This window comes from Rasamsonia emersonii (genome assembly GCF_000968595.1).
Source record: "Rasamsonia emersonii CBS 393.64 chromosome Unknown ctg1118621760031, whole genome shotgun sequence".
NCBI lineage: Eukaryota > Fungi > Ascomycota > Eurotiomycetes > Eurotiales > Trichocomaceae > Rasamsonia > Rasamsonia emersonii.
The window spans coordinates 169390-195305 of record NW_013563256.1 but is presented as its reverse complement, the minus strand read 5'-3'; the positions used below and the strand labels follow the sequence as shown (position 1 = coordinate 195305).

General features: G+C 51.4%; 8 protein-coding genes across 8 annotated transcripts; 4 read left to right on the top strand and 4 right to left on the bottom strand.

Moving 5' to 3' along the window:
- Window positions 1-67: 67 nt before the first annotated feature.
- On the bottom strand, window positions 68-2119 carry T310_2544 (Amino-acid permease; the record flags this gene model as incomplete). The annotated part of the gene is made up of 8 exons (XM_013474636.1): window positions 68-164; window positions 213-284; window positions 334-663; window positions 718-891; window positions 1084-1261; window positions 1313-1428; window positions 1483-1883; window positions 1949-2119. The coding sequence occupies 8 exons, from the start codon at window positions 2117-2119 to the stop codon at window positions 68-70; spliced, it is 1539 nt and encodes a 512-aa protein (XP_013330090.1).
- Window positions 2120-5696: 3577 nt separating this feature from the next.
- On the top strand, window positions 5697-9039 carry T310_2543 (Sec23/Sec24 family protein; the record flags this gene model as incomplete). The annotated part of the gene is made up of 6 exons (XM_013474635.1): window positions 5697-7049; window positions 7115-7212; window positions 7260-7600; window positions 7663-8100; window positions 8152-8343; window positions 8399-9039. 6 exons carry the CDS (start codon window positions 5697-5699, stop codon window positions 9037-9039), a joined length of 3063 nt encoding a protein of 1020 aa, XP_013330089.1.
- Window positions 9040-10634: 1595 nt separating this feature from the next.
- T310_2542 (uncharacterized protein) lies at window positions 10635-11457 on the bottom strand (the record flags this gene model as incomplete). The annotated part of the gene is made up of 2 exons (XM_013474634.1): window positions 10635-10978; window positions 11076-11457. 2 exons carry the CDS (start codon window positions 11455-11457, stop codon window positions 10635-10637), a joined length of 726 nt encoding a protein of 241 aa, XP_013330088.1.
- Window positions 11458-11922: 465 nt separating this feature from the next.
- On the top strand, window positions 11923-12465 carry T310_2541 (uncharacterized protein; the record flags this gene model as incomplete). Its single annotated transcript, XM_013474633.1, has 1 exon — window positions 11923-12465. The coding sequence occupies one exon, from the start codon at window positions 11923-11925 to the stop codon at window positions 12463-12465; it is 543 nt and encodes a 180-aa protein (XP_013330087.1).
- Window positions 12466-15167: 2702 nt separating this feature from the next.
- On the top strand, window positions 15168-17002 carry T310_2540 (uncharacterized protein; the record flags this gene model as incomplete). Its single annotated transcript, XM_013474632.1, has 6 exons — window positions 15168-15475; window positions 15526-15930; window positions 16004-16656; window positions 16689-16723; window positions 16872-16899; window positions 16950-17002. 6 exons carry the CDS (start codon window positions 15168-15170, stop codon window positions 17000-17002), a joined length of 1482 nt encoding a protein of 493 aa, XP_013330086.1.
- A 1901-nt stretch (window positions 17003-18903) lies between these two features.
- Window positions 18904-20205, top strand: T310_2539 (uncharacterized protein; the record flags this gene model as incomplete). The annotated part of the gene is made up of 1 exon (XM_013474631.1): window positions 18904-20205. One exon carries the CDS (start codon window positions 18904-18906, stop codon window positions 20203-20205), a length of 1302 nt encoding a protein of 433 aa, XP_013330085.1.
- Window positions 20206-20789: 584 nt separating this feature from the next.
- Window positions 20790-22016, bottom strand: T310_2538 (uncharacterized protein; the record flags this gene model as incomplete). The annotated part of the gene is made up of 1 exon (XM_013474630.1): window positions 20790-22016. One exon carries the CDS (start codon window positions 22014-22016, stop codon window positions 20790-20792), a length of 1227 nt encoding a protein of 408 aa, XP_013330084.1.
- A 492-nt stretch (window positions 22017-22508) lies between these two features.
- Window positions 22509-25613, bottom strand: T310_2537 (Cleavage and polyadenylylation specificity factor; the record flags this gene model as incomplete). Its single annotated transcript, XM_013474629.1, has 2 exons — window positions 22509-25395; window positions 25465-25613. 2 exons carry the CDS (start codon window positions 25611-25613, stop codon window positions 22509-22511), a joined length of 3036 nt encoding a protein of 1011 aa, XP_013330083.1.
- Between the last annotated feature and the right edge of the window lie 303 nt (window positions 25614-25916).

Sequence of the window (25916 nt, the reverse complement as noted above, 5' to 3'; positions counted from 1 at the left end):
AAAAATCTAAATGGAAGGGTATCCATCAGCAATCACATCGAGACGGCCGTCATCGAGTCAATATCGATCACACTTCGAAATTGTTGGGTGGGTCGTAGATTTCCTCGTAGTCTTCCGTCCTGATCGCTTCGATGAGATCCTTCGTGCGAGGACCAGTATACTTCCTGTGTCCCAATCAGATGGATAGCCTCTACAAATGTCAATGACCTTACCTTCGAGCTGACAGCCACCACCACGACAGCGAAAAGATGGCAATAAACGCGGCCACACAAACAGCGTAGTTCCTGACTGTGTCAGCGAATCCCATCCACATACATCATCCATTCAACTCACATGTTCGCCGGTGTCACCGGTTGTGTTGGAGGGAAGAAGAGAACGACGCTGATGAAGATGACCCAGGTAATAGAAATAATGTTGATCGGCGTCCCCCATCTCCCCAGCGTGAATGGCCCCTCGATGAATCTCACGCGGTGCTTGTAGAGCTGATGGGCCAGAATCACCGAGATGTACGACACATCAAGCGCCGGCGCTGTGATGTTGAAAATCGCTGTGGCCGTCTCGGTCGATCCGATGGCGATGCAATTTAGACAGATACTGAAGAACACCACGAACCACACGGCGTTGACCGGGGTATGCGTGTATTGGTTCACTTTGGCAAGGACGCTTCGAAAGATCAGCGACTTTCTCAGAACACGTCATATGGAAGGTCCTAATTACTTGGAAAACGGGAGTGCCTCATCACGGGCAAAGGCATAGGCCATTCTCGTGTCTGCCAACATGGCAGAGCAACCGGTAAAGAACTGAACGAGAATGACAAAGAACCACATGATGGTTCCTCCTTTTCGGCCACCGGCATTGAGAAAGATCTGTGCCGCTGGCATACCGGTCGGGCTATTCAAGATCGCATCCAGGTCATTGATACAAAAACACATCGACACAGTGAGCATCCAGCCAAAGATGCCGGAGACAAGGACCGCAACCCGGATCGCCACCGGCCCTCGGATGGCCGCATCGTGGGTTTCTTCTGACATGCTTTGTTCGAAGGATTAGTTCGAGTCTGCCCCGGTTCGGAAGAAAACGTACTGTGTCGTTCCATCATAATCGGTCATCGTCCAAGCCACCGAGAGGAAGCCAAGGAGAAAAGAAAAGACCTTGGAGCCCCAGCCAGATCCGTCGGTCACATTGGTGAAAACCCACTTCGCGGATTGCTTCTCTGGCGTCAATAGCAAAATCGCCGCACAAATGCCTATCGAGGCCAGAACTATTTAGGAATGTTAGTCTGCTTCCCGCAAACCATATAGATAAATCATACTGTTGATGGGTGCAAACCACAGAACGATTCTGTGCAGACTCTTCGTCGTGAGGGAACAGATGACGCCCATGACGCACAGCAATCCGATCGACACAAGAACCGTCTCCAGCGCAGTCCTGTCCGAATGAGCATCATAACCACATATCAAATGGAAGGCGTTCAGAACTTACGGCGAGTACGAATACTGTCCATCCTTGAAGGTTGAATTCATACTGACGCACGCCAGTAGCATCTGGCTGACCGTGTACGCGACACTTGATACTCCAGCTGTCTGGCCCAGGAGGTTGCACCAACCCTGAACCCAAGCGAAGATTGCCACTTGGTCCTCGGGCACGACATGTTTAGTGACGAAGTACATGCCTCCAGCGGTAGGATAAGCAGACACTAGCTCTGCCACGGAACTGCCAATGCACATGGCCATACACGACCCGATGAACCAGCACCACACTGCGGTGGCAGGCCCCCCAGCCGCCAACGGAGACGCGAAAGTCGCCGGGACGGACCCGAGTACGCCCAGGATGGATATCGCATACGAAACTGTAGACCACTTGGAAAATTCGCGTCTCAATTCCTGAAATCATATATCATCTCAGTCAAATTGTCCCTCGAAAGGTTGAGCGCATGTACCGGGCATACTTGTTTATAGCCGATGCGGGCCAACAACCGTTCGTCATCATCCTGAATCGTCGCCATGGCAGGCGCAGAGCTCGAACGCGATGCGCCCTTGACAGGGGCCTTGGGGTCTTCTTCCTTCTTCTTGGCAGGCTTGTCCTTCGTGGTGGACTGCGATGTTGACGTTAGATCCATGGTCGCTCACCACATCAGGGCACAGCTGAAGACCGTACAACGAGCGCACGGTGTCGATATCGCGGGAAAGAAATCTATTGACACGAAGAGGGGACCTTGGGAGGTCCCCGGAAGAAATACTAAAAATGCCCACCTACATCGTCAGGGAGGAGGGATGGTTGGACAGATCTGCAGCAGGCCGAGCAACCGGTCAACGTTCCGGAATTACATCTAAGCACAAGCGGTGGAGCTAGCCCCGCTGAACAACAAGGCCGATTGTGTCACTCAACAGGGACTTCTCAGGCCATTGGTGAGATAGGCGAAGGAGCAGGCGGGAGTGCGAGTGCTCGAAAACAAATTTCTCTCTGGCTAGCTTCAGCAAAGCCTAAAACCATGAGCAATTGGGTTTTCTGGCAGATAGCGGATCCCAGGGCCGCCACGACGGGGTAACGGACCAAAGGCCACCAATTGGGAGCAGGGCAGAGCGATGAGGTTGACAGACGGTGATATGCCTTAATGTGTTCCCAATGCTCTGGTCAGCGCCTGCGGTTTGTTAACGTTCGAGGAGACCCACTTTGTTGGGCGATGGATTGCTTCCATGCAATGCACGTCGAGTTCCGTTCTCGGGCACGTACAGGGCCGCTTCCAACTGGCCCGATGAGGCTGAAGAACGATCTTGCAAAGGAACGCGTTGCCGTGATTTCTCGATGGCTTCGGTGGTGGGGAGGACGAGCGCGAGTTCAAGCAGGTCACACCAAGCGCCCTGGGTGCCGCTCAGCGATCGGGAGGGAACGGAGCGGGATCAGGATTGCGACCAAGCAGTGCAGAAGGCAGGGAGAAGGCATGCACATGTTAGGTGCAGGGACTCGATGCGTCGAGGGGACGGATGGTGGCAGTTGCGACTAGACAGCATTGTGTGCAGGCAGCCCGAATTCCGGACGGTTAGTTTATTTATTAATTCGCAACGCCCGATGCCTGGTGGGTAGCTCCTGCCCGCCCAGGCACCTCAGCAGCAGCCCTCGAACGCTCCTTCCTGCGGTCGGCAGTCTACTCGTCGGTACCTCCCTAGGAAGGCAATCGGTGGGTCGGAAGGTGCGCGCCTGGCGGTGTGGGAAGGCACGGGCCGCACACCCAGTGACCCAGACGTGCCGAAAGCTCTTTCCTGTACTGTACACGATGATACCTGCCTTGTCCTGGGCCCTTCCAGCCTGGCCCCTCCATCATCCATGCAGCCGACGTCGAGGTATCACAGGCATGCAATCCACCACTTGCTCCTTTGATTGGCTCTCGATGAACCAGAGATACGACGATAACGGCAGCTATCTCGGGCTGCTGCTCTCCTGCTGCCAGTGCGGGGCTCTGGGAACATCGTTTTCCCGGATCGATCGCCCCTCGCCGCGCCTGTTCCCCACATCCCTGCCTGCCCACCGCAGTCTAGATAGCGATGACGCGATATCTCGAAATCAAATCGCCTTGGGTGTCAGTTCCCTAGGTCGTGCACAGCGGTTCTGCTGCGACAAGAAAGATCGGTGAGATGAGCAATATATTAAAGAGTGTGTGCACAGACCACTTGGCGCTTCTATCTGACTCCAGGCTAGGTAGATTAGGGTAGAGCCGAAGCCGACTTCTAAGGGGCCAATTTCGCCCGTTAGATAGATAAATAAGGTAGGGGTCACAGCATTTATCTACAGTACTAGTAGGTGGATGCTGGACAAGACCAGCCCCGCGGAATGTAGCTCTCCATCCGATTTTCCGGCCAGGACCTCTTTCTGTGCAACGTTCATTCGGTCAGTGACCGAGCGTCGAGAATCTTGGCTTGAGAGATCTCAAAATATGTGCAAAGATTGCTCCATCAATCCTGGCTGTCATTCCAATGATTCTGAAGTTCCAGATCCACTACTTCCTCCATCGACATCAGGCGCTGCAGCTCTCCAAGGTCTTCAGGAGGCCTCCCGGCCGACGTCAACCTTCAAGTCGAAGAGAATGCCATCAATTGTGCTCGTCGAAACGTTTATACCAGTGTTCACGCCAAGTCGCGCCATGGTGGGAAGCGGTTTAGTCATGCCCTCTCCAAGCTGGACTAACACCGTGGCGTCTGCAGAGCCATGACTAAGGGAGACGGGGGTTCAAAGATGTAAGTGGTGGGAATTGATTGCTAATAAAGCAGGAGGAGGAGACAAATCATTATCAGAAATGAAGTCCGTCGAAAGACAGCGATATACCCCGAGCGATCGAGAGCTTCGATGGTTGTGGAATAGCATCTTTCTGGTTGCTGATAGCGCCATAAAATGGATCGCAAACAGCAGCACTATCTTCGTCATCCTCACTGCCCTCAAAGATGCCGTTGCCTTGGTTTCCTATCACTGCCGTTGCTGGGAATGCTGTTTGATTTCCACTTCGACCCTGGCTGTGAAACTGTGAATCCAAGTTGAGATGGCGCATCTTGCTTCGCGTTTTATCGACAACGTATCTCTGTTCTTCTGTGTTGTCGGAGAGCCTCACCAGACTGTGCCTCAAAGGCGACCATCCACTTTATCATCAAGAAAACGGCTCCAGGAGCCTTTCAGGAATCAGTATCAAGTCCATCGCCCAGGAGACTAATACTCTGGCCGATAGCCCATGCTGAAGCCTTCCTGGATGATTCTTTGCTGTGACTCTTCACCTCGAACGCCTGACTGAGCAGTCCTGCTCTGACCTTCGACTCCAAGAAGTTATCGAAGCATTGGTTGATGAAGCATGCGTATGTCCCATGGGCCTCAGAGCTAAGATCATCAATAGATGCGTACAAACTTGTTTTCTCTTTCCTTCCTTTTCTTTCTGCATCATAGTTTAGCATAGCTTCGAGAATTGACAAACTTCGCAGAATAGTCAACGTTGATTATACACCCGTCATTTTTCTGTCCAACTGGTCTGATTGCAGGCATGCATATTCGGCTCGTTATTTGAAACAATGGCATCTTCCTGTCTGTTTGTCATGAAGCTGGGCAAGGGTATACCTAACACCATTCCATCACGTTTCTCTTTAGCCTTGAAGGGCGCATCGAGTCCATAATGTCAGTACTGTCATTAAATACAACAGAACACAAATCTCGAATTTTCTTGGCCAGCAATGAATTTTGGTTGTAGCAGTTTCTTATACTGAACCAATAAATGGGCAATGCTTTGTAGTCGCTTTATTCCTAAATAATCAGTATTTTTCATCGCTCAGTATTGTGGCTCAGTTAGCTCAAATATAAAAGAGAAAGAGAAAATCCAGTCATTATAAGTTAGTGTCTTCATTAGAGATGAAGATTTGATAGGTACTCCGTGGACGTGCACGTGCCGCATCCCTCGGCGCCAAGTAAATCCGCCAGCGTGGGTTGTTTGTTCCAGACACGGAACACCAGATACGATTAGGTGGTCAATTCAGTTCGCCGACGGAGCAATTCTACAAGGGACCCCACTGCTGTGGGATAGTTCCATTCCCTGTTCCAACCCCATTCTCAGAGGCTATGGAACTATTCTGAGCACGATATTCGAGCCTTTCCCTGACCCCCGCACCGTTGTGCTTCTCCGAAGCCCTGCCCGCACAGTGGACTCCCGCAGCCGATGAACCGCGATGGCGGACTACTCGACGTATCACGCCCTAGGCCAGCCTGGTGCTCCTGATGAAAACGCATTGAGACAGCAGTCAGCAACGCAGCCTCCTGCGCAGTCCAGTCCTTCCGCACCTCCTCCACCTGGTTATCAACAGCCCGGAGCACCATACGGAGGTGCTCCCCCGAACGCACCGTCCCCTTATGGAGCGCCCCAACCATCGAATTTTGGCCCTCAGTCTGATGCCGGACATGGTGCTGGGACTGGCCCAGCGCCCCCAGAAGCTGCAGAAGGAAATACTATGGCAGGTTTGACTGCTCAGATGGGAGGATTAGGAATAACGTCGGACGCTGGAGCTCGCGGTCACAAGAAGAAACACCGACACGCGCATCATGATATCGGAGGTGCTGCTGCTGGTGCTGCTGCCCCACAGGGATTTCCTCAGCAGAGCGGTGCACCAGGTTCGTCCCAATTTCTGAATACTGGTCTAAATCAACCAGCGTCGCGACCAGTCTCTCCTGCCGCTGCCGCCGCTCCTGGCCCTCAGGCATCGAACCAAGCAACGGGCGCCACTCCTCAGCCAGGCTTCCATGGAGCTGGTACAGGCCAGGTTTCTACTCAAGGAAAGGTTGATCCCGAGCAGATCCCCAGTGTTCCCAGGTCTCGCGACATCCCTGCGCAGTACTACTATAATCATGTCTACCCGACTATGGAACGACACGTTCCGCCTCCGGCGGCGATTCCCTTCGTGGCCCATGACCAAGGAAATTCGTCTCCCAAATACGCTCGCCTGACCCTGAACAATATTCCCTCGACGTCCGACTTCCTCAGCTCAACCGGTCTGCCATTGGGGTTGGTTCTACAGCCCCTGGCGCGATTGGATCCTGGGGAACAACCCATCCCGGTTATAGATTTTGGCGAGAGCGGGCCGCCGAGATGCCGCAGATGTAGGACCTATATAAATCCGTTTATGGTGTTCCGGGCTGGGGGGAACAAGTTCGTCTGCAACATGTGCACGTTTCCGAACGAGGTGCCTCCGGAATACTACGCACCGCTCGATCCGTCCGGCGCCCGCGTTGATCGTATGCAACGGCCGGAGCTGTTGATGGGGACCGTTGAGTTCCTGGTGCCAAAGGAATACTGGGCGAAAGAGCCTGTTGGCCTGCGGTGGCTCTTCTTGATCGATGTCAGTCAAGAAGCCGTGAAGCGAGGGTTCCTTGAAGGGGTATGTGAGGGCATTATGCGCGCGCTTTACGGCAGTGAGGGTGGCACACCCCAGGAAAATGATGGCGAGACGACATCCAGGAGGATCCCTGAAGGCTCAAAAGTTGGCATTATTACTTTTGATAAAGAAGTACATTTCTATAATCTTAGCGTACGTCCAATTCCCCAGATCCCTCCTCGTCTTCGTGTGAAGGTGCCAACTTAGGGGTTGTATAGTCCCGACTCGAGCGCGCTCAGATGATTGTGATGACCGATTTGGAGGAACCATTTGTTCCGCTCAGCGAGGGTCTCTTCGTGGACCCCTATGAATCGAAGTAGGTGCATTGTGAGGAAATATGTTTTCAAAACTAACCGATTTTAGGGCGGTGATCACGTCCCTTTTAACGCAATTACCCACCATTTTCTCTCAAATTAAGAACCCGGAGCCTGCGTTGTTCCCTGCCATCAACGCAGCTCTGTCAGCACTACAATCCACCGGTGGAAAGATAGTGTGCTCGTTGGCAAGCCTACCCACCTGGGGCCCCGGCAGGCTCGTCATGAGGGACAACGGGAAAGGGCTTGGAGCGGACGGCGAAAAGAAGCTATTTACTTCTGAAAACCCCGAATGGAAGAAGACGGCCAACAAACTGGCCGAGAGCGGGGTGGGCATCGACTTTTTCATTGCCTCGCCTGGTGGTGCCTCTATGGACGTGGCGACGATTGGTAAGTTGTGAACATGTTGATCTCCATATTGGGTCCTTTTTTTGCTAAGACTGATCCATCAGGCCATACGGCTGCTGTCTCTGGCGGGGAGACGTTCTTTTACCCCAACTTCCACGCTCCTCGGGATATCCTGAAGCTCTCCAAAGAAATCGCCCACACCGTCAATCGGGAAACGGGATACCAAGCTCTAATGAAAGTCCGCTGCTCGAATGGACTTCAGGTCTCTTCATATCACGGCAATTTCCTTCAGCACACATTTGGTGCTGACCTAGAAATCGGAACCATTGACGCCGACAAAGCTCTGGGAGTTCTCTTCACCTACGATGGAAAGCTGGATCCTAAACTCGACGCTCACTTCCAAGCGGCTCTCCTTTACACTACTGCAAGCGGCCAGCGACGAGTTAGATGTATCAATGTTGTAGCAGCCGTCAACGAGGGCGGGCTGGAGACGATGAAGTTCATCGACCAAGATGCCGTCGTGGCCATTATTGCCAAGGAAGGTGAGTTGAGCAAGTTCCTTTTCTGTGCACGCATGCTCACATTCAATCCAGCGGCATCGAAGGCGGCAGACAAGCCCCTGAAGGACATTCGTGCCGGTATCACCGAAAAGACGATCGATATTTTCGCTGGCTACCGCAAGAACTTCTCGGGCTCACATCCTCCTGGTCAGCTTGTGTTGCCTGAGAACCTCAAGGAATTCTCGATGTACATGCTCGGCTTGATCAAGTCGAGAGCCTTCAAGGGTAAGTCCCTTCGTTAATGGCACGACGTATGGTTCAAGCATTAATCGTTTATCAGGAGGCGTTGAGACGGTAGACCGCCGTGTTCACGAACTGCGGATGCTACGTTCGATTGGTGTCACCGAGTTGTCGCTGTACCTCTACCCGCGCATTATCCCGATTCATAATTTGAGACCAGAAGAGGGATTTGCCAACGAGCAAGGCCAGCTACAGGTTCCGCCTACGTTGCGTGCTAGTTTCTCCAAGATCGAAGAAGGCGGGGCCTATCTGGTTGATAACGGTCAGATCTGTCTCCTGTGGCTGCACGCGCAGGTGTCACCCAACTTGCTGGAAGACCTGTTCGGGCCGGGAAAGACATCGCTGCAGTCGCTGAATCCGGCCATGTCGTCCCTTCCAGTGTTGGAGACGCATCTCAACGCCCAAGTGCGCAACCTCTTGCAGTACCTGTCCACGGTGCGAGGATCCAAGGCGGTCACGATCCAACTGGCGCGACAAGGACTGGACGGCGCCGAATACGAGTTTGCGCGATTGCTGGTGGAAGACCGGAACAACGAGGCGCAGAGCTACGTCGACTGGCTGGTGCACATTCACCGGCAGATCAACCTCGAGCTGGCGGGACACCGCAAGCGCGAGGACGGCGGGAGCTCGGGAGAGGGAGCGTTATCGAGTCTGACGGGCCTCCGACCGCCATACTGGTAGAAGAAAGCCTGCCTAGCTGCGAAAGACGAAAGACGAAAGACGGGGGCAGAGGGGAAATGTAATGTGATAATACGAGAAGCACTACCATAATTTTTTTTTCTACTTGATGGCATAGCATAAGCATATACCAGTTCTACACTACATACAGTAGTAGTACAGACTTTGATACCTCTGAACCTAACCTACCATCATCATCATCAAGAAGTCGCAGGCTTAACTAGAACCGTGCATTGTCAGCGTAGGCCGTACAGGACATACGTAAGATTACATAGGTGATGACACCGTGTGGGGGTGATATCTAATGACGATCTGCGGGTAGGCAAACATCCTCGCTACGGAATTTTTTTTTTCATTTAGCCAGGCACACAAACCACAAGAGAGAGAGAGGAAGGGAGGGAGGAAGAGAGAGAGACGTCATATTTGACACCTCATCAGGTCTACAGCCCTAAAGTTAAATTAAATTAAATTACAGTGCGCTTAGGCAGGTAGGTAAGGTAGTTAGGTACACACCAATGGCACGACGCCAACAACGCAAGTAAGAAGAAAGAGCGATCGACAATCTTATAGGTAGGTATTCCAGGAAGGAGATTAATTAATTACCTAGAGGTATATACAGATCGACGCAGGTACAACATACATACCAGGCAGACACAAGACACACACAGTGTCTCTCTGTCTCTCTCTTTTTTTTTTTGCCCCGCCCTTGTCAGAAACTTAGAAAACTTAGAAATGATCTCATCTCATCTCACAAGATAAGGCTGGCTTAAGATTCGAACGGATCTGCTGCCCGAAATTAAAAAATGCTTGTTTTCGCGCCGGCGTGTGTCGATCGGAGTCGATCGGGCGCTAAAAGTCCCTTAGCTAGGTACCTTACGTAGGGCTGCTAGGCGGGACACGGATTCCCGACGAGGGATGAATCATGAAGCCGCTTGGTCAGGACGCTAAATTAATGTGAGGCTAGAGGACAGCTTATTGTGACTGCAGGATATCATATACCTATGGAGTGTATCTGGATGGGATGGTAATTTAATTTGATTAAATTAATTAAACTAATTTGTAACTGTGTGATGTGTCATATTGTTATTGTTTTTTTTTCCGGCGATGGCTGTTGTGTGTGCGTACGTGTGTGTGCCCTATGATGACTAAAACAGAAAAATCCCCGGTCATTCCTTCAACCTCTCATCAGACTTGTACACTACCACTACCAGCACAACCTCGCCCTCGACACTCAAGGAAGTAAAAACGCACAAACAAAATTTTTCTTTAAAAAAAAGGTCAATTTGACTAATGTGATCAACGATCGTTGCAGCTCAGGACAAGCTCTCTTTCTTTCATGACCCGCTTTGACTGGACTCGACTGTCCTCCGACTGGACAGTTAGTTAGTTCTTTGATCCATGCCGGAGATGAACCGGTGGCTAGTGGCTACAGTTACATCTCACTCGAGCTTTACGTTGTAGACAAGTCATTCTTTTTTTTTCTTTTTTTTTAACCTTCTTTCTTCTTTTTTTTTTTGTTTTTTTAGCCTTTCTTTCAGTGGCTCCGAATTTCTTCTGCCTTAGTGTTCTTTCTTACTGTTCTTAGTCTATGTACAAACTCACCGGCAAAATGAGAGATGGCAGACGTTCCTGAATGATTTCTTCAGAACCACGGCACCAGGCAAAAACGTGGCCTTTGCCATTGTCCAAGTTGGGCGATTGTTCGGTCCAATGGGACGGGCCTGACGAGGCAGGCAGGTCATAGGCTCTTTCGGCGAATCGCTGGCATGCGAAATGCGAATCATATTCAGGGCGAGGACGGAGACGAAGAACCATTTGCTGGCTAATTGTCGGATATGCGTTGTACTGCGTATGATTGCTGATCCAAGGCCAGGGCTGGGGCATCCACGTCGAGGTGAACCGTGGAGACGGGCCCGGAGGGCGTCAAGAGGACTTGGGCCAACTGCCGGTTTTTGCCTGCCGCTATTGCCACTGCGATTGGGCGTCGCTGGCAGTGGATTCTCGGGGCATCCGCGGCGGGCTGGCTTGTTGCCACGCACCTGGCCGGGGGAGCTGCCGACACGCAGAGGCCCATGTGGCGTGTGCTCTGTCGCTGCGATTGGCGCATTGTCCACCGGCAGACTCGGGCATCTCCATAGGGCTTACGCCCGGTGGGGCGGCCGAGCTTATCGATAGGTCGCCGAATAACTCTATCGCGGCGATCCACCGGCGTGACGAGTGACGGCTGCTGTCGCTGCAGGCCACGCAGCCCGCCGCCTGGCCTTTGGGTACGCGCGGGCTCAACGTGGCAGACGCAAGGCACCCGCCAATCAGGCGCCATCTGCCACCCGGTTCCTGGGACGAGACGCCTCGACGCAACGGCTGAACGCCTGAAACTGCTGTCCGCGCCTCCACCGTCCAGCAGACTCCAGCTATCCGCATGGTTCGCCTCCCCGGTACTCCGTACTTGCTGTTTTTGCCTGCCAGAGACAACGCTCCACCGCTATGGTCCCTCAGCTCTCACCGGATCCATCTGTTCAAGGTGCCATCGGCGCCATCCCGTGTTCCAGACCCCGGTGCCATGTCCCCTCCAAACCCCCCTGTCCCATGGGCCGGTCCCAGGAACAGCCATGCGATTCGTTTGTCCAGTCAGCCTTTGTCTGAAGAGGATTTTATTACTGTCGCTCCACTTTGGGAGGCTGTCGGACACTCCTTTCAAGTTATATAAGGCTGTGGGATCCCCCTCCACCGGGCTCCCTCCCTTTTAATATACTCTACCACAGTCACTTCGATTCTACAGTCACTCCTTACAGTTCCTTTCGACTTGACGACAGAGCTCCCACTCAAGACACTCCTTTGTTTATTATTTGTGAATATAATCACCGCCCACACGCTCCTTCCGTCAAAATGAAGTTCACTCAGGTCTTCGGTATTGCCGCTCTTTTGGCCTCTGCGGCCTCTGCGCTCCCTTTGGTTCGCTCCACCAACAGCACTTCCTCTTCTTCTACGGGTGGTGGTGTGACCATCAACAACAACATGGACCAGACCATCTATCTGTGGTCCGTGTCTGATGACTTCAACGCCCCGATGGTGACCGTCCCCAAGGGTCAGAGCTACTCCGAGAACTGGCGCATCAACCCCAACGGCGGTGGCATCTCGATCAAGATGGCCACCACCCCCAGCCAGGCCGACGTCCTGCAGTTCGAGTACACCCTGGCCAACCCCACCATCTTCTGGGACCTGTCTTGCATCAACATGGGCACCAACTCCTTGTTCACCAAGGTCGGCTTCGCTGTCACCTCCAACAACCCCCAGTGCGAGTCCGCCACCTGCGCTCCTGGCGACACGGCCTGCGCGGATGCCTACCTCGTTCCGGACGACAACCAGGCCACTCGCGGCTGTGATGCTGACACCCACTTGACTCTGAACATTGGCAGCTCCAGCTCTTAAAATCAGCAGTAGCGGTAGCAACGACAATAACAGCAACTACTACTACTGCTGCTGACGCTGACCAATGACTGTCTGTGCTATTCGTGATTCCTGGCGAATCGAATCCAAAGATCATCATGCTTTTTTTGGGGGCAACAACAACAACAACAGCTCACGGGCTTGAGCTGGGCTTTGTTTCGTCGTCGTTGTCTTCGTCTTATCCTTTCATTCACGGACTTGATGTCCTGCGCCTTCCACCCGGCATTAGACACGGTCGACTTGTCTGATGGCCGGGAGGGGGTTTTTTTCAAGTCAAGGCCAGGTCGCCTGGACAGAACGTTGGGATGACGAGGAGCATGGTGTTTTTTTTGGATAGGCAGGTTTTAAAAAGGGACGGATAGATTTGTCTTCTTCTTCTACTTCTTCTTTACTTTCGCTTCACTTCTTGTTTTATTCTTCTTCTTCTTCTTCTTCTTCGATATACCATTTTTTGGACATAACTTTTTTTTTACTCTTTCTTTCTTTCTTATACATTCGCTTTCGATTTGAATTGAAGCCACTCGCTTGACAAGTTGACAACATTCACCACCAACGCTATACTATTATTCCTCGACGACTCATTCGTAGACAAACCCTTAGGTACAGCACATACCCTGGTACTCCGTACCAGTCAGTGCGTACCTAAAGGCCTATTGTTAGGTTACCAACCTTCACCTTAGGTAACAAGTTGGGGATAGCCTAAACAAAAAAAGGGGATTAGGGCCATGCCGAGTCCAGCCACCTACCCCATAGTCCGTATAGTCTCCGTATAGTCTCCCCCGTTTCTAATTTTTCAGACACACCGCAATGTCTTCAATAGGGGACAAGGGGGGCAAAGACTTCGCAGACAAAAGGTTCAGGGATGAGGACTTGTCCTGGTTACGATGTGCTGCAATGCAATGCTCTGCGTATTTTAGACGTTTCCCGCCCCCATCGTCCATCCCGTCATATTCTGTCTACCTTGTCGTTAGTTAATTCCCAGCCTCTTCAGCCTCTTCATGCGAGTCATGTTACCAGCAGGATCCCTGCATAGAGATATGCACCTAGGTTGCCTACCTACCTAGCCTAGGATGATCTACATAGGGTAGACCCTAGGTACGCGTCATGTGACCGCAATACGATACGCATCTGGGGGGATTTTTTTTAACACTCTTGAGGTTACATTAGAGTTGAATAATAAAGAAAGAAAATGAAATAAAAATCAAATAAAATTAGCACTAATTGTTTACTTTATTTTACTCCGTACAGAGAGTATTAGTTTGTTGAGAGTTGGGGTAGCGCAGGACGCAGGAACAGTATATTTACGGAGTACTCCGTACTCCGTATTGTACATACATACCTCCTCGGTACCTACTTAGCCAGGCTGCCCAGACCGCTAGGATTCAATCCTTTGTTGGTTTATACAATTACGCAGATACCTAGGTAAACTAAGGTGATGATTATGGATGATGTATGGTTATTATTAGCATTCACACTAGACTATTAGTGTTGGTGTTTAAATTAAAGTATTGCGCCGTAGCTAGGTAGCGTAATAGTACGCGTACCTTAGGTACTTAGGTACGGAAGAGTACGGGAGTACTCCGTACTTACATACCTACCTACCGTCGCTCAGGTACTGTACTCCGTACCCTGATCCCTGATCCCTGATCCTTCACTAACCCTGGTCCATACATACAGTACAAAAAAAAACGTTATCTAACCTACTGATTCGACAGAATCCTTTTTGTTACTTCAGCCCCCATCCTCCATCCCCCCCATCACCCATCACCGTCGGAGTTCCGGATTGAATTTTCTAAATACGACCGACATGAACACCTTGCAATTTTTTTTATTTCAAGTCAGGGACAGGGCCTACTTCGAGTACGTAGCCAGCTGCCAAGCAAGCAAGCTCTGGTTCTAGAACATCCCTGAAACTATCTCCTATACTAGGATGGACTGAGTTTAGGGTGATACTATCTATAGTTAGGTAGGTACCTAGGTACCTAGCTAGTTTCAGGTATACGGAGTACGTATATTACCCCGTGGCGCGGCAGTGGGCTGTGTTTTCTTGTTTTTGATTTGTTTTGATTTGTTGTTCGTTGCGGATTGTGGAGTCTGATGGCGACGGTCTTTACCTACTCTGCAGAGTATGTACCTAACCTACTCCGTACTCTATAGTATATCCTAACTGCAGTAGTTAGGTACGTGGCCAAGTATACGGAGTAGAGTACGCGAGGGAGATTCAGTGTGTGTTCTGCATTTTTATAAACCTCTGCTGTAGGCATAGGTACATACATGTGCATGTATTATTAGAAATTATCTGTTAGAATGCCTCTCTGCTCACTTGAGTACCTTACGTAGTAGAGTAGTCCTTACTGTCCCTGGTATATACTACTAGTACTACTGTGTACCGTCGGGTTAACTGATTTCACTGAATTCTCAGGCCCCGTCCTGTTGTTGATAATCAAGTCTCAGTTCTAGATTGTTAATACAACCCAGACTCTGATAGCAATGCGATTCTATTGCTTGCATTACATAACATAGGTAGACTCCTTGGCAACGAAAGTACTGTTACTCCTGTGTATGCCAATGTTAAGTTTTGACAGTGGCATGTCACGTGACCTAAACGGTCACTGCTGCCTGCATTCTCAATGTACGCTGTACTCGACAATACAATCATCATCATCATCCAGCTGAGCGCCAGCATGCCCCTCTTACGTGTTATTGTAAATACTGTTGCGCTGCTCACTCTGCTCGTCGTTGCGGACGAGCAGATCCCCCTCGGCGATTCGTCTCCACGCGACCCACCACGTGTCGCCATTGTCGGGGCGGGCATCACGGGCGCGTCCACCGCTTTCCGTCTGCAGGAGATCACATACCCATATTCGCTCTATTCTGTCACCATCTTCGAGCGCGAGTCCAGTATCGGCGGTCGCGTCAAACCCATCTCCCCTTCTCTACACGACCATGCAGTGCTGGAAGCCGGTGCGACCCATTTCTTCGCCGACGACTGGTGCGTCGTCAATGCATGGAACATGTTGGACTAGAGGAAAAAGGATCGAGTCCTTATCCCCGCTCTGCGGGCGTGTGGGATGGCGAACAGCTTCGACCGGCACCCCCGTGCGACGTGGAATCTCCGTCGTGGTGGGATCTGGCCCGCTCCGTCTGGAAATACGGTCTCTCGCCGTGGAGACTCCGTCAAGCAGTGCGCTCGAATCTCGAGAAGTGGAAGAAATTCGCCCGCTCTGGAGGCCCGTTCATCGGTGTCGTGATGGAATTGGAGTACGCTGGTCTCGACGGTGTCGTTTTGGACTCTGCCGACTCTTATTTTCGGAACATCAGTGTCACGCCGCGCTTCCAGTCCGACTTTGTCGAGCCATGTACGCGAGCTGACTTCTCGCAGAATCCGGCTGATGTACGTGGCTTTGTCTCTCTGATGGCAGCTGGGGCGTCCAAGGCAACTTCGGTGTATGGAGGCAATGTTCACTTTCAAGTTGTCCAACGCAGAGCTCCGCTTGAATTCTCGAGTGACCAAGATCAGCCCCGGCCGTCATCGACGCTACCGGCTTTCCATCGCTGGCAACCAGTCGGCAGATGCGGAATTCGACGCGGTGGCTCTTGCGGCGCCGCTCCAGAGCAGCCAGGTGGATCTCGGCGATCTTGGCCTAGCCTCGATTGCTTCACGGCTGCCTCCCTACGTCGAGACACACGTCACCCACTTCATCACTCCGGCGGACATCGATCCGAAATTCTTTGACCCCTTCTTAAATGCCAGCATCCCTGAGGATCTCCTTACTGCAACCACCGCCTCACACGATCCCGATCTTCTCAGCCTAAGCAGAGTCGATCTCCGCTATAGAATAGATTGCGAGCCAGGGGATGAGTGTGGCCAGTACGTTTGGGAAAAGATCTACCGTGTTGTCTCCCGCCATGTCATGGAAGATGGTGATCTCGTCCGGATGGTCGGTCGACAGTGGCACGAGGGATCCAACCTCAGTGATTATGACATCCGCTGGGTGCATCGTCAGGCCTGGCCAAACGCGTTTCCGCGATATCGATCGAGGCGCGCTTTGCTTGACGAGATCGAGATTGCGCCGGGACTGTTCTATGGTGGTTGCTTCGATGGAGATGAGCTGTCGGATGGGGAGGAATGCCGGTGGGATGGTATTTTGGCGCGTGCCTTTTTAGTTTCTAGTGAGGAAATATGTTTGGTGAAACGATCTCAGATGCACATGTGTATTTATTTATTATTTATCTGTATGTATGTACATACGTATAGTACATATAAAAGCTCAATACCCATATCCAATCCTGCGAATGAGAGGACATTAAACTGTCTCCACCTAGTTAGAGAGAGTACAGTACTTAGTACTTAGGTACATGATAAGGATACATGTATGTACATACAGTACATATCCCCACCCTTGTCCAAGCTCAGTACGTGTATAACAATCTCATTCTCTTCACAACTTAGTCTGACAGCGCAGCGCAGATCAACTGGAATATGGGCCCGGGAATGATGTCGATTGCCGACTGCTGAAGGTACCGTATTTACATGCACGTGGCAGCCACATGCAAATTTCCTTATCTGGACTAGCGCTGTTTACTACCATACGGGAATTTGCCAATTTTGGAATAGCGTGGATCCATGGTGTATCTTCTATATTGTAAAGGAAATAATAGTTTTTCGTCAAAAAATACTGAAACCCTACATGATTGGTTGCTTCTGCTTAGTCAGAACAATATACGTGATTTCATTGGTTAATTTCGATTACTCAGCACCCGTACATATTTTCTTCCTAATCCGGTTTGGCCACTCTACAGACCGTACGCAGGTAGACCTTGGCTTTACAGTGCCTCCCCTATAAGCTTCGCAGTGGCGCGCCTATAGGCTTTATATAGGCCCACATTACAGGCATGTGGAGGGCCGAAGGTCCGGAGCAAGTATAGGCGTTAGTAAGCCTAGGTAGTCTCCCCTTCAAGCCTAGACGAGCGGAGCGAGTCGTTAAAGGCTTGTCTGCAGTAGTGTAATTTTTTTAAACGTCGTCCTGGATATAGACATGATCTACCGTATATTTTAAGTATATGTCTAGGTACCTTTTCCATGTTATAATTAAAAATTATGCGTGCAACCTTTCCTTTAGGAGACGTTTCTATGTATCCATACGGGAGCACCGGGGTTTTGAAAAAACTGTTTATCAACGGTTATGCAGGTTTTTCAACTGTTTTTCCATCATAAACGTAGAAAATAATTATTAAACAGTTATCTAACAGTTACATATTAGAAAACATTAGAATTTTTAAAAATATTAGTTAAAAAAAGACATTAGGCTTGGGATAAATGTTATATTTGCAATCCACCCAGCACGTAGGGAAAAACCGTTTGAGGCTCCGGCCCCGGAGGGCAGCCGTCTCGATGGTACGCTTCCCATTTTTCCGGGGGGAACCAGTTTCGCCCGTTCTCCTTTAACTCGGCGATTCGGAGTTGCTCTTCGAGCGAAAGCGGGGGGTACGAGTACGATGACATGGTTAAACTGAGGAGAGTCGAAGGAAGTGGGCTCTTTTGCTGCAGGACAGTACAGTACAGATACTGTATTGTTGTTGTTGTTGGCTTCCAGCAGAGTCCAGCGAGAGCGAGCGTCGTAGAAGCTAGCTAACTCTCACTGTGACGATGGATTCGATCGGCTCGTGCTATGTAGAGATGCATGCGTGTCAGAGCATGTACTGTGTGCAAGTCCAGTCAAGGATTTAATGAAATGCAATTTTCGATTCTTCACCACTTCAGATTTGTGCAGACAGACATCTTACCTGTTGATAAAGAGATGTTGTTCAACCTTACATGCCCGCGAGGTGACGTTCAGGTATGTTAGGTGGTACAGCCTGGTAGGAAAGTAGAGACTTGGGACCTTGATTCGCATGACATCACGTGGATGATGACTCAGTTCCATTCTTTTTGTAGTAACTCCCCGTCATACAAAGGCTTAATTCCCTTCACAGATTACTCTGTCAATCCGCCCACTTTTAATTTATATAATGACCTATGAACGTCATCTAACATGCTTCCAGTCATGGCAACACTCTCGTAGCCATCGTTCAGCTGATTCTGAAGCTTATCTGATTGGAAGATAAGATTAATAAGAAACGGGTTGTGATTGGTTGGTCGAATGGGGATATCTGCTGACTAAGCAGTTTGTTTAGTTAGGCAACCCACGGACCAAGTTATTTATAGTCCACAGCCAACATGTCGACCGAGTTGGTAAGAATTCATCAAACACTGAGGTAGAGGTGTTGTTTACTCAGTTGATTGATAAATTTCTACCTGCCAGTCTGTCAGCAACAGATGACCTTTTGGGCTGACCGTCAAGGGCCGTCTCATCTGGAAGATTACATGACTAATTCAGCTTGAGCATCTGTGTTTTCTCTGCTCGCATGTTCAGAAACATGTGGCCGACATGTCGAAGAGGAAGTTGGCTACTTCTAACTCTTATCTCAGCCGCATTCCTATGGCCGGCTCCGGCCGTCGCGGCGGGTGCCCAGTACTGCCATGACAAACTGCAGTTCTGCATGGCTGTAGCGACCAAGGCGAATGCCACGACTCACGGCCGGGATGTCTTCGTCAGTCTCTCGGCCCGGCCTTCTGAGAACGGCGGCTGGACCGCCGTGGGGATCGGCCAGGTCATGGCCGGGGCGCTGATGCTTCTGGTCTATTCTGACTCTAGCAAGGCATCAGTCACGGCCAGCATCCGCACCGCCAGCGGACATGTCATGCCCACGGTGTTGACAGCCAACACGACCAAAGTGGGCGTGCTCCATGCCGAAATGACAGAGTCAAAGGACTATTACGCGCAATTTGTCTGCTACTCGTGCGATCAGTGGTGGCCGGACAAGATTGACATGACGTCGACATCGCAGCCGTGGATCTACGCTAGCAACACGAAACAGATCTTTTACACGGCGGAGAACGACGCCAATCTGATGATCCATGACTCGTACGGTGTTCTGACGGTCGACATGTCGTCGACTTTGATTGCAGACGGGGATCCGATCCCGGCAATTCAGCCTGGCGCGCTGTCCTTTGGCGTGTCGCTGGTCAAAGAATCCTCTGAAAGGGACCATGACAAGCAAGAAGCCTGGCCATCAGCTGTCCAGCTCCACGGTATCATCATGACGATCAGTCTCATGGGTCTCTTTGGAGCAGGCGGCGCGATCATCAGACTGCCCTTGGCGCAGAGTTTCCGCTATCACTGGATCGTGCAGCTGACGGCGTCGATTCTGGCCGTTGGCAGTGCGCTCTACATGCTGTTGCGGGCTAAACATCTTGGTCCGCACAAGATCATCGGCCTGATTGTGATCTCAGCCCTGATCGTGCAGGGGGCGTTAGGGTACAAGCATCATGCTGTCTTCGTCAAGCTGCGTCGCCAGTCGCTTTACACTACGCTGCACCGGTGGCTGGGCCGCACTGTATTGTGTCTGGGTATCTTCAACGTCGGCACGGGGCTGTACTACCGAGGCTGGTCGACCCTAGGCCTCATCGCGTGGTTAGTCGTCGCGGCGGCAGAAGTGGCAGGCTACAGCTACGTGGTGTACCTGCATCAACGACGGAGACGGCAGGAACAAGGAAAACCAATCCAAAAAGACGAAGATGACGAGGAGATTTTTGATGTGGGTGTCGATGACGATATTGAGGAGGTGCCATTGATGGAACGGGCGGAACATGAGCATGAAGGAAGTAAGCATATGTGACAGTAGCCCGTCATATCTGAGGTGAAAGAAGAAGCAAGAATATATATATGAGTGATATGAATGAAACGAGAACAACATGGTGGTGATACATGCCTTTAATTGACTAGGTATAGCGTCGCTGAAGAAGGGAAGATCAACTCACAGAGGACCCATTATTTACACTCATTGCAGTTACTTCAATTGCTCTACTATTAAAGTTTGCTGCCCAATATTTCTCTGAGGAAGAGTCAGCAACATGTTATGATCTATGGTGTATGCACTTGGAAGTTTCCCGATTTGGAAACATCAACGCCATAGCACCCTAGAAGCACCCTAGAATTATGTAGTCTCTAAAAAAAAAAAACAAAATTTAGCAGTCAACCAGAGAGCTGTAACACTTCGTCGGTCTCAAAATGGACCAAATGGTTGTTTTGTTCGAGCATGAGAACGGAATGAACACCACATGTTGAACTTAGCGCAAAGGAAAGAAGTTGGGTTAGGTAATTTCGCCAGACTCTTATCAGATTTATCTACATATGTACTCTGCACAACAGATTCCAGTTATATCCACGGCAAGTGCATGTACATACAGTACTTTTGACAGATCATTGCCACACCACCGTCGTCGCGATCCACACCGGTTTCGTGGCCCTGGTTTCATCCCACCCGACATCCGCCAGCGTCAAAGACTGGACCTCCGCCTGGAGACACCTGTCACCACCACCAGCAGCAATGCAAAATTCCTGGCCTCGACCCCATCGTCCGTCGCCGAGTTCGATACATTCCGTTATGCAGTAGGCGTATACCCTGTCGCCAGCAGCACCTGGATCCATTATCCCGGTATGCTTTCCGCTCCTGTGGTGGTGGTGGTAGAAGCACGCCCTTCTCATAAACTCCGCGACAGTCAGAGAAGTAGCAACGTTGTACGCGCAGAAGCGGAATGGTCGTGACTGATGATCCTGATGGTGGTTGAAAGGCAGGTATTCGGGCTCGATCAGGTGGATGGTTGTGTGGTGTTCAGGGAAGATGTATCCAAATCCTAGGCCTAGGCCTAGGTCCAGGTTTGGTTTCATTACCGGATCTCCCTGTGTTCCCGATGATGAGAATGGGAATGGAATCATCAGAGGAATCTCCCTCATGATGGAGCCAATTGGTAGTGCTGCAGTAGGACTGTTCCTCCCTGCTGTGGGTATCTGATGGGATTGACATAATGAGCAGCTAAAGCCACCACCCTGCTGGGTATGAGAATTACCAGAGATGGAGGAGAGTGAGGAAGGAGGAGGATAGTGAGAATATGTAGGAGGATAAGTACAGATATGAGTATGAGGCTGAAACAGTATGGTATCAGTATCAGTTTCAGTGGGAGCGTTATTCAGAGGAACAGAGGAATGACAATAACAATGACAATGATAATGATGATGGTGGTTTGTCCCCATATTCAAGTTGATCACCACTGGATCCTGAATATCCCCTGTACAACGGCCTCTATCAGCTGTTCTCGTCGTTCCTCGCTGCGGTTGTCTTGGCTGTTGCTCCTGCGTCGGCATATAGGGGGGTGGAGGATCAGCAGGACAGTAAGGAGGAGGTGGTGGTGAAGAAAGAGGACAACCAGATTGATGGCCATCTCCATTGCCATTACTATTGTCATTGCCATTGCCTATAGCACTAGCAGTCCTGACACCATATCCATATTCTTCATGTCGTTGTCCCCGTCCCAGTGCCAGTGCTAATGCCAGTCCCTGTTCCCCTGCAAAAGCCAATTCCGGCGGGAGGCCATCCAGCGGAGGGAGTCCGTCGGTGGTCACGTACTTGTATTTGATGGCACGGGGCATTGTTTTCCCCCTTCCCCTTCGTGTATCGGTATGAGTCTGTAGAAAAAGGGGATGGATCCAAGATAGTGTTATTTTCTCCTTCAGGACTGCTTTGTAGAATGATTGAAGGAGAGCAAGCATAAAACGGCGGAATAAAGGGGGAAAAAGGGGAATTAGGGGTTATTTCTGTAGAGTATTATATTACTATACGACTATGTGAGGATAAGGTTGAAGATACTATGAATATGGCTATGACTGTATCGATGATAAAGTGTATTATTAACTGACATTAACTGACACATCGTACTTCTGCCGTTATGGTATTACTAACAGAGTGCAGCTTCACTCAGGGCTAAGAGTCATAGCCGTAGTGTAGTCATAACGCTCGACAGGAATTAAGCAGAGGATATTGCTTCCTCGCTGGTATTGGTGAATGAAAGCACGCCTCATAGAATTCATCATGCAGTTACTTGTCATCGAGATCTTGTCTATAGTACATACAAAAGTGAAATGCTATCCTCCCGCTACCACAGCAAGACCTTCATAGATCTTCCGCTTCACAGCCAGGAAGCTTCCCTCTTCTTTGCCCGTCGTTAGCGACGACTGAGCCGACGCTTCGACCTCGATCGCCCCCGTGCTCGACTTCCGAACTGCCACCAGCCCGTCAATCAGCAGAGTGCCTTCGCCCCGGAACTCGGCCGTATGCCCGGCTGCCTGCATCAGTTTGCGCAGATCCGCCAGCCGGAGATCGCCCACGTGCAGCGGCCGCGTCATGGACCGTGTCCCAGCCGCGATGTTCGGTGGTAGCACGTCCAGCACCGGGTAAGTCTCAACCTTGGTGCCCTCAGGCTTCAACGCGCTGTCGGCAGGGGTCGAAACCGTGTCTGACCCTTCCTTTAGCAGCTTCTGTTTCTTGTTCGCCGATTCCGGAGACTCTTCGCTGGATGGTGGAACCTCCGGCGGCTTTAACTGCGCCGTCAGAGCAACAACCCCCAAGCTCCGGACATGCTGCCACTTCAGACGCCTGACAAGGTTGTTGCTCAGCTTGACGACCCACGCATTCGTATCCACGCTGGCGTCAACCGTCTCCCCGTTGACCGGGGTGAAGATGTCCACTGCAGACGAGTCAACGCCATCCTTGCCGGCCAGCAGATTCCGACATTCCGCGGCAAGACTCGTCGTTTCGTCTTTCATGCCACCAACGAGGATCAACTTCCGTGGCTGGATCAGGGGAATGAGCATCTCCAAACTGCGCTTGTCATGCAACCCCATAAAGTCCACAAAGGCAATGCGTGCATTGATGGTAATCGTGAATCGGTTGTACACCGCTTTCCCTGGCCCTTGGAATGTTTCTTCCTCCACTTCATCCTCAGACGACGCTGCGTCCTCGCCGTCCACAGGAATGTCGTCTGGCAAGCTCAGTTCGTCTTCAAGATTGCCTGCACTCTGCCCGTCTCGTGCCAGCGCCTGGCGTTTGCTCGCACCTCCCGACGGCCGTCTGCCATTCGGCCCCGTCTCGTCCCAGCGACGTTTTTGTCCAAGCTTCGTCTCGCTGCGAGCATCAGCCTTCCGCTGCTGCTGTACCTCATCCTCTTCGCGCTCCTCGGCTCGTAAGTATTCCTCAGGGCGGATAAACTCCCCGTATTCGTCTCCCCGCTTCCTGGGGACGACATATGGGAACATTCGTTCGCGTCCCTTCTTGCCACGGACGTCGTAGTCGAAGACGTTCTTTCGTCGCAGAAGGATATTGACGCCAAGGTCTTCATCACTCAATCCGAGTTTGTTCCGATTGGAATGGGCCAGAGACGTCGAAAAGTTGAGGACTCGGCCTTGTTGCTCCGACTCGGAATCCTCTGATGATGTCGAACTCGCGCCGTCATCAAGCCCGTCGGCAGTAGTGTCGAGGGTGGTATCACCTCTTCCCTGTGCCGTATTCTTCAGCTGCCTCTGCGTGGCGAGATATTGCTGATACAGCAGCTGCTCGTTTTCATCGAGCGGCGCTCGCTGAACCTCCGTCACTGGTAGTTCCCTCCCCCCAGAGTGGACTTGCTCGAGCAGCTCTCCATCAGGAGTTTTTTCCATCGCCACACCATCCTTCCGCTCTTCATACCACTGCCATATCAAATGACCCAGAGTCATCCTCTCCGGCTCTTTAGGATCGTCAGTCGGACGCCGGTAAGGAAATGACTCTGTTAGAATGATCAGGTTCTGTGAGCCCTCGGCTATGTAGCGGAGCGTCTCTTTCGAATAACCCCAATCCAGAGAGGAATCGGAGGCGAGAATGACCTTTGGTGCCCCGTTTGTGAGAATTTTCTCAAGCTTCTTCTTGCGTTCAACGATTTTGAGATGCTTCAAAGTAAAGGGCCCAGCTCTTGTCTTCTTATCTTGCTGGCTCTGCCCATGTTTAGCCTCGCCGTCGGTCCTCTGTGTCCGGCCAGCCGCCTCAGCACCCTCTGCAGCTTCGAATTCCCGGACAATGCTCTCATCCATCCACTCCAGCATGCTCCTTGCCAGCCGCATGGTGGTGTGGGCCTTCTTCCCTGCCAGGTAAATCTCTGCGCCTTTAAGCGCATTGTCGCTATCCGTAGACTCCGCCGCATCACGCCAGGCGTGTTCGAGCGTGTAGGCAAGTTCCAGGACTCGAGCACTGGTGTCCGTGGGGATAAGTACGGTGCCTCCTTTGGCAACGCTGCTCCGGATCATATCCAGAAGCAGAGTATCTCTCTTCTGCCGACCGCCAGTCGGCGCAAATTTGTCTCCGCCTTTGCTACTACAGATCAGCGCAGTCGGCTTGCGTAGCTGCTCAATGACCTCTGTCCCACTAGCACCAGCGCCTCCGAACCACGCAGCACCAGCGATGACATTCTCTCTCGCTTGATTCCAATCCACCGCGTAGACGATAGACTCCATTCCATGTTGTATATGCCATATCGTTCCTCCCACGGTATGTCCGGCGCTGTAGGCGGTCAGAGTGAGCCCATCGAGGGGTGGCGAAAACGGCGAGGGAAGCGGCTGATGAGGCTGCGAATATTTTAACGGATGAATGAGGGAGAAATATCGCGCTATCTCCTCCGGAGTAGGAGGCTGAAGCAAAATGCCGCCCGCGGTGCCATGCTCATTGTTGCTGCTCCCTTCGTTTCCCGGCACCGACGCCCCCGCAGACGCGGCCGACGTCGACGCACCGGGTTCCGTGATGGATGCTTTGGGCAGAAACGTCGCGGCTAGCGGCGCAGAAGCGTAGATATCCTGGAGAAGAGTCCGTCCAAGAGAAATAACCGGGCCCGTCGCGTAGACCGGGATCTGGGTGAAGAGAGGGAATGCCTTGCAGCAGTGGACAAAAGCGCCGATATGCGCCGGAGTCGCGTGTGTCAGAAGGATGAGCGACAGAGTAGGAATATGCCTAGAAATCAAATTCTCATTTAGACCAGAATTCCACAAGATGTCTTGACAGGTGTGTAGCTTAGCTTACTTTTCCAACTCTGCCAACGCCAAAGTATCAAACGTCTCATCCCAGCCGACATCGACGAGAATCTTGATCCCACCATCCAGTTCCAGGATCGACTGCGAGGCCTTCGAGGACGAGGACTGGGCCCCGAGAAGAGGCGTAAAGGTGAACATCCTGGCGACCTAAGCGATCCGCCGTCCGGTCTCGGACTCAGCCTGCTAGCAGACTTTTAAGTAATCGAGTCGAGCAGGACTTCGCACCCGATTCTGTAGGTCGAATGTCACCTCGTCATATTTCTATTCTCCTCGATCGGTAGATCAGCGCAGGCAGTGAGTGATGAGAGCAATGTTCTGAATTCACATGAAGCTCTCTCTTCTTGCGGCGTTGGAGCTCGTCTCCTTTGTTTGTGTTGTTTGCATTATTTGCATCGCTAACATCGGACGAATACTGTCAGCAGACTCAACACTGACTTAAAT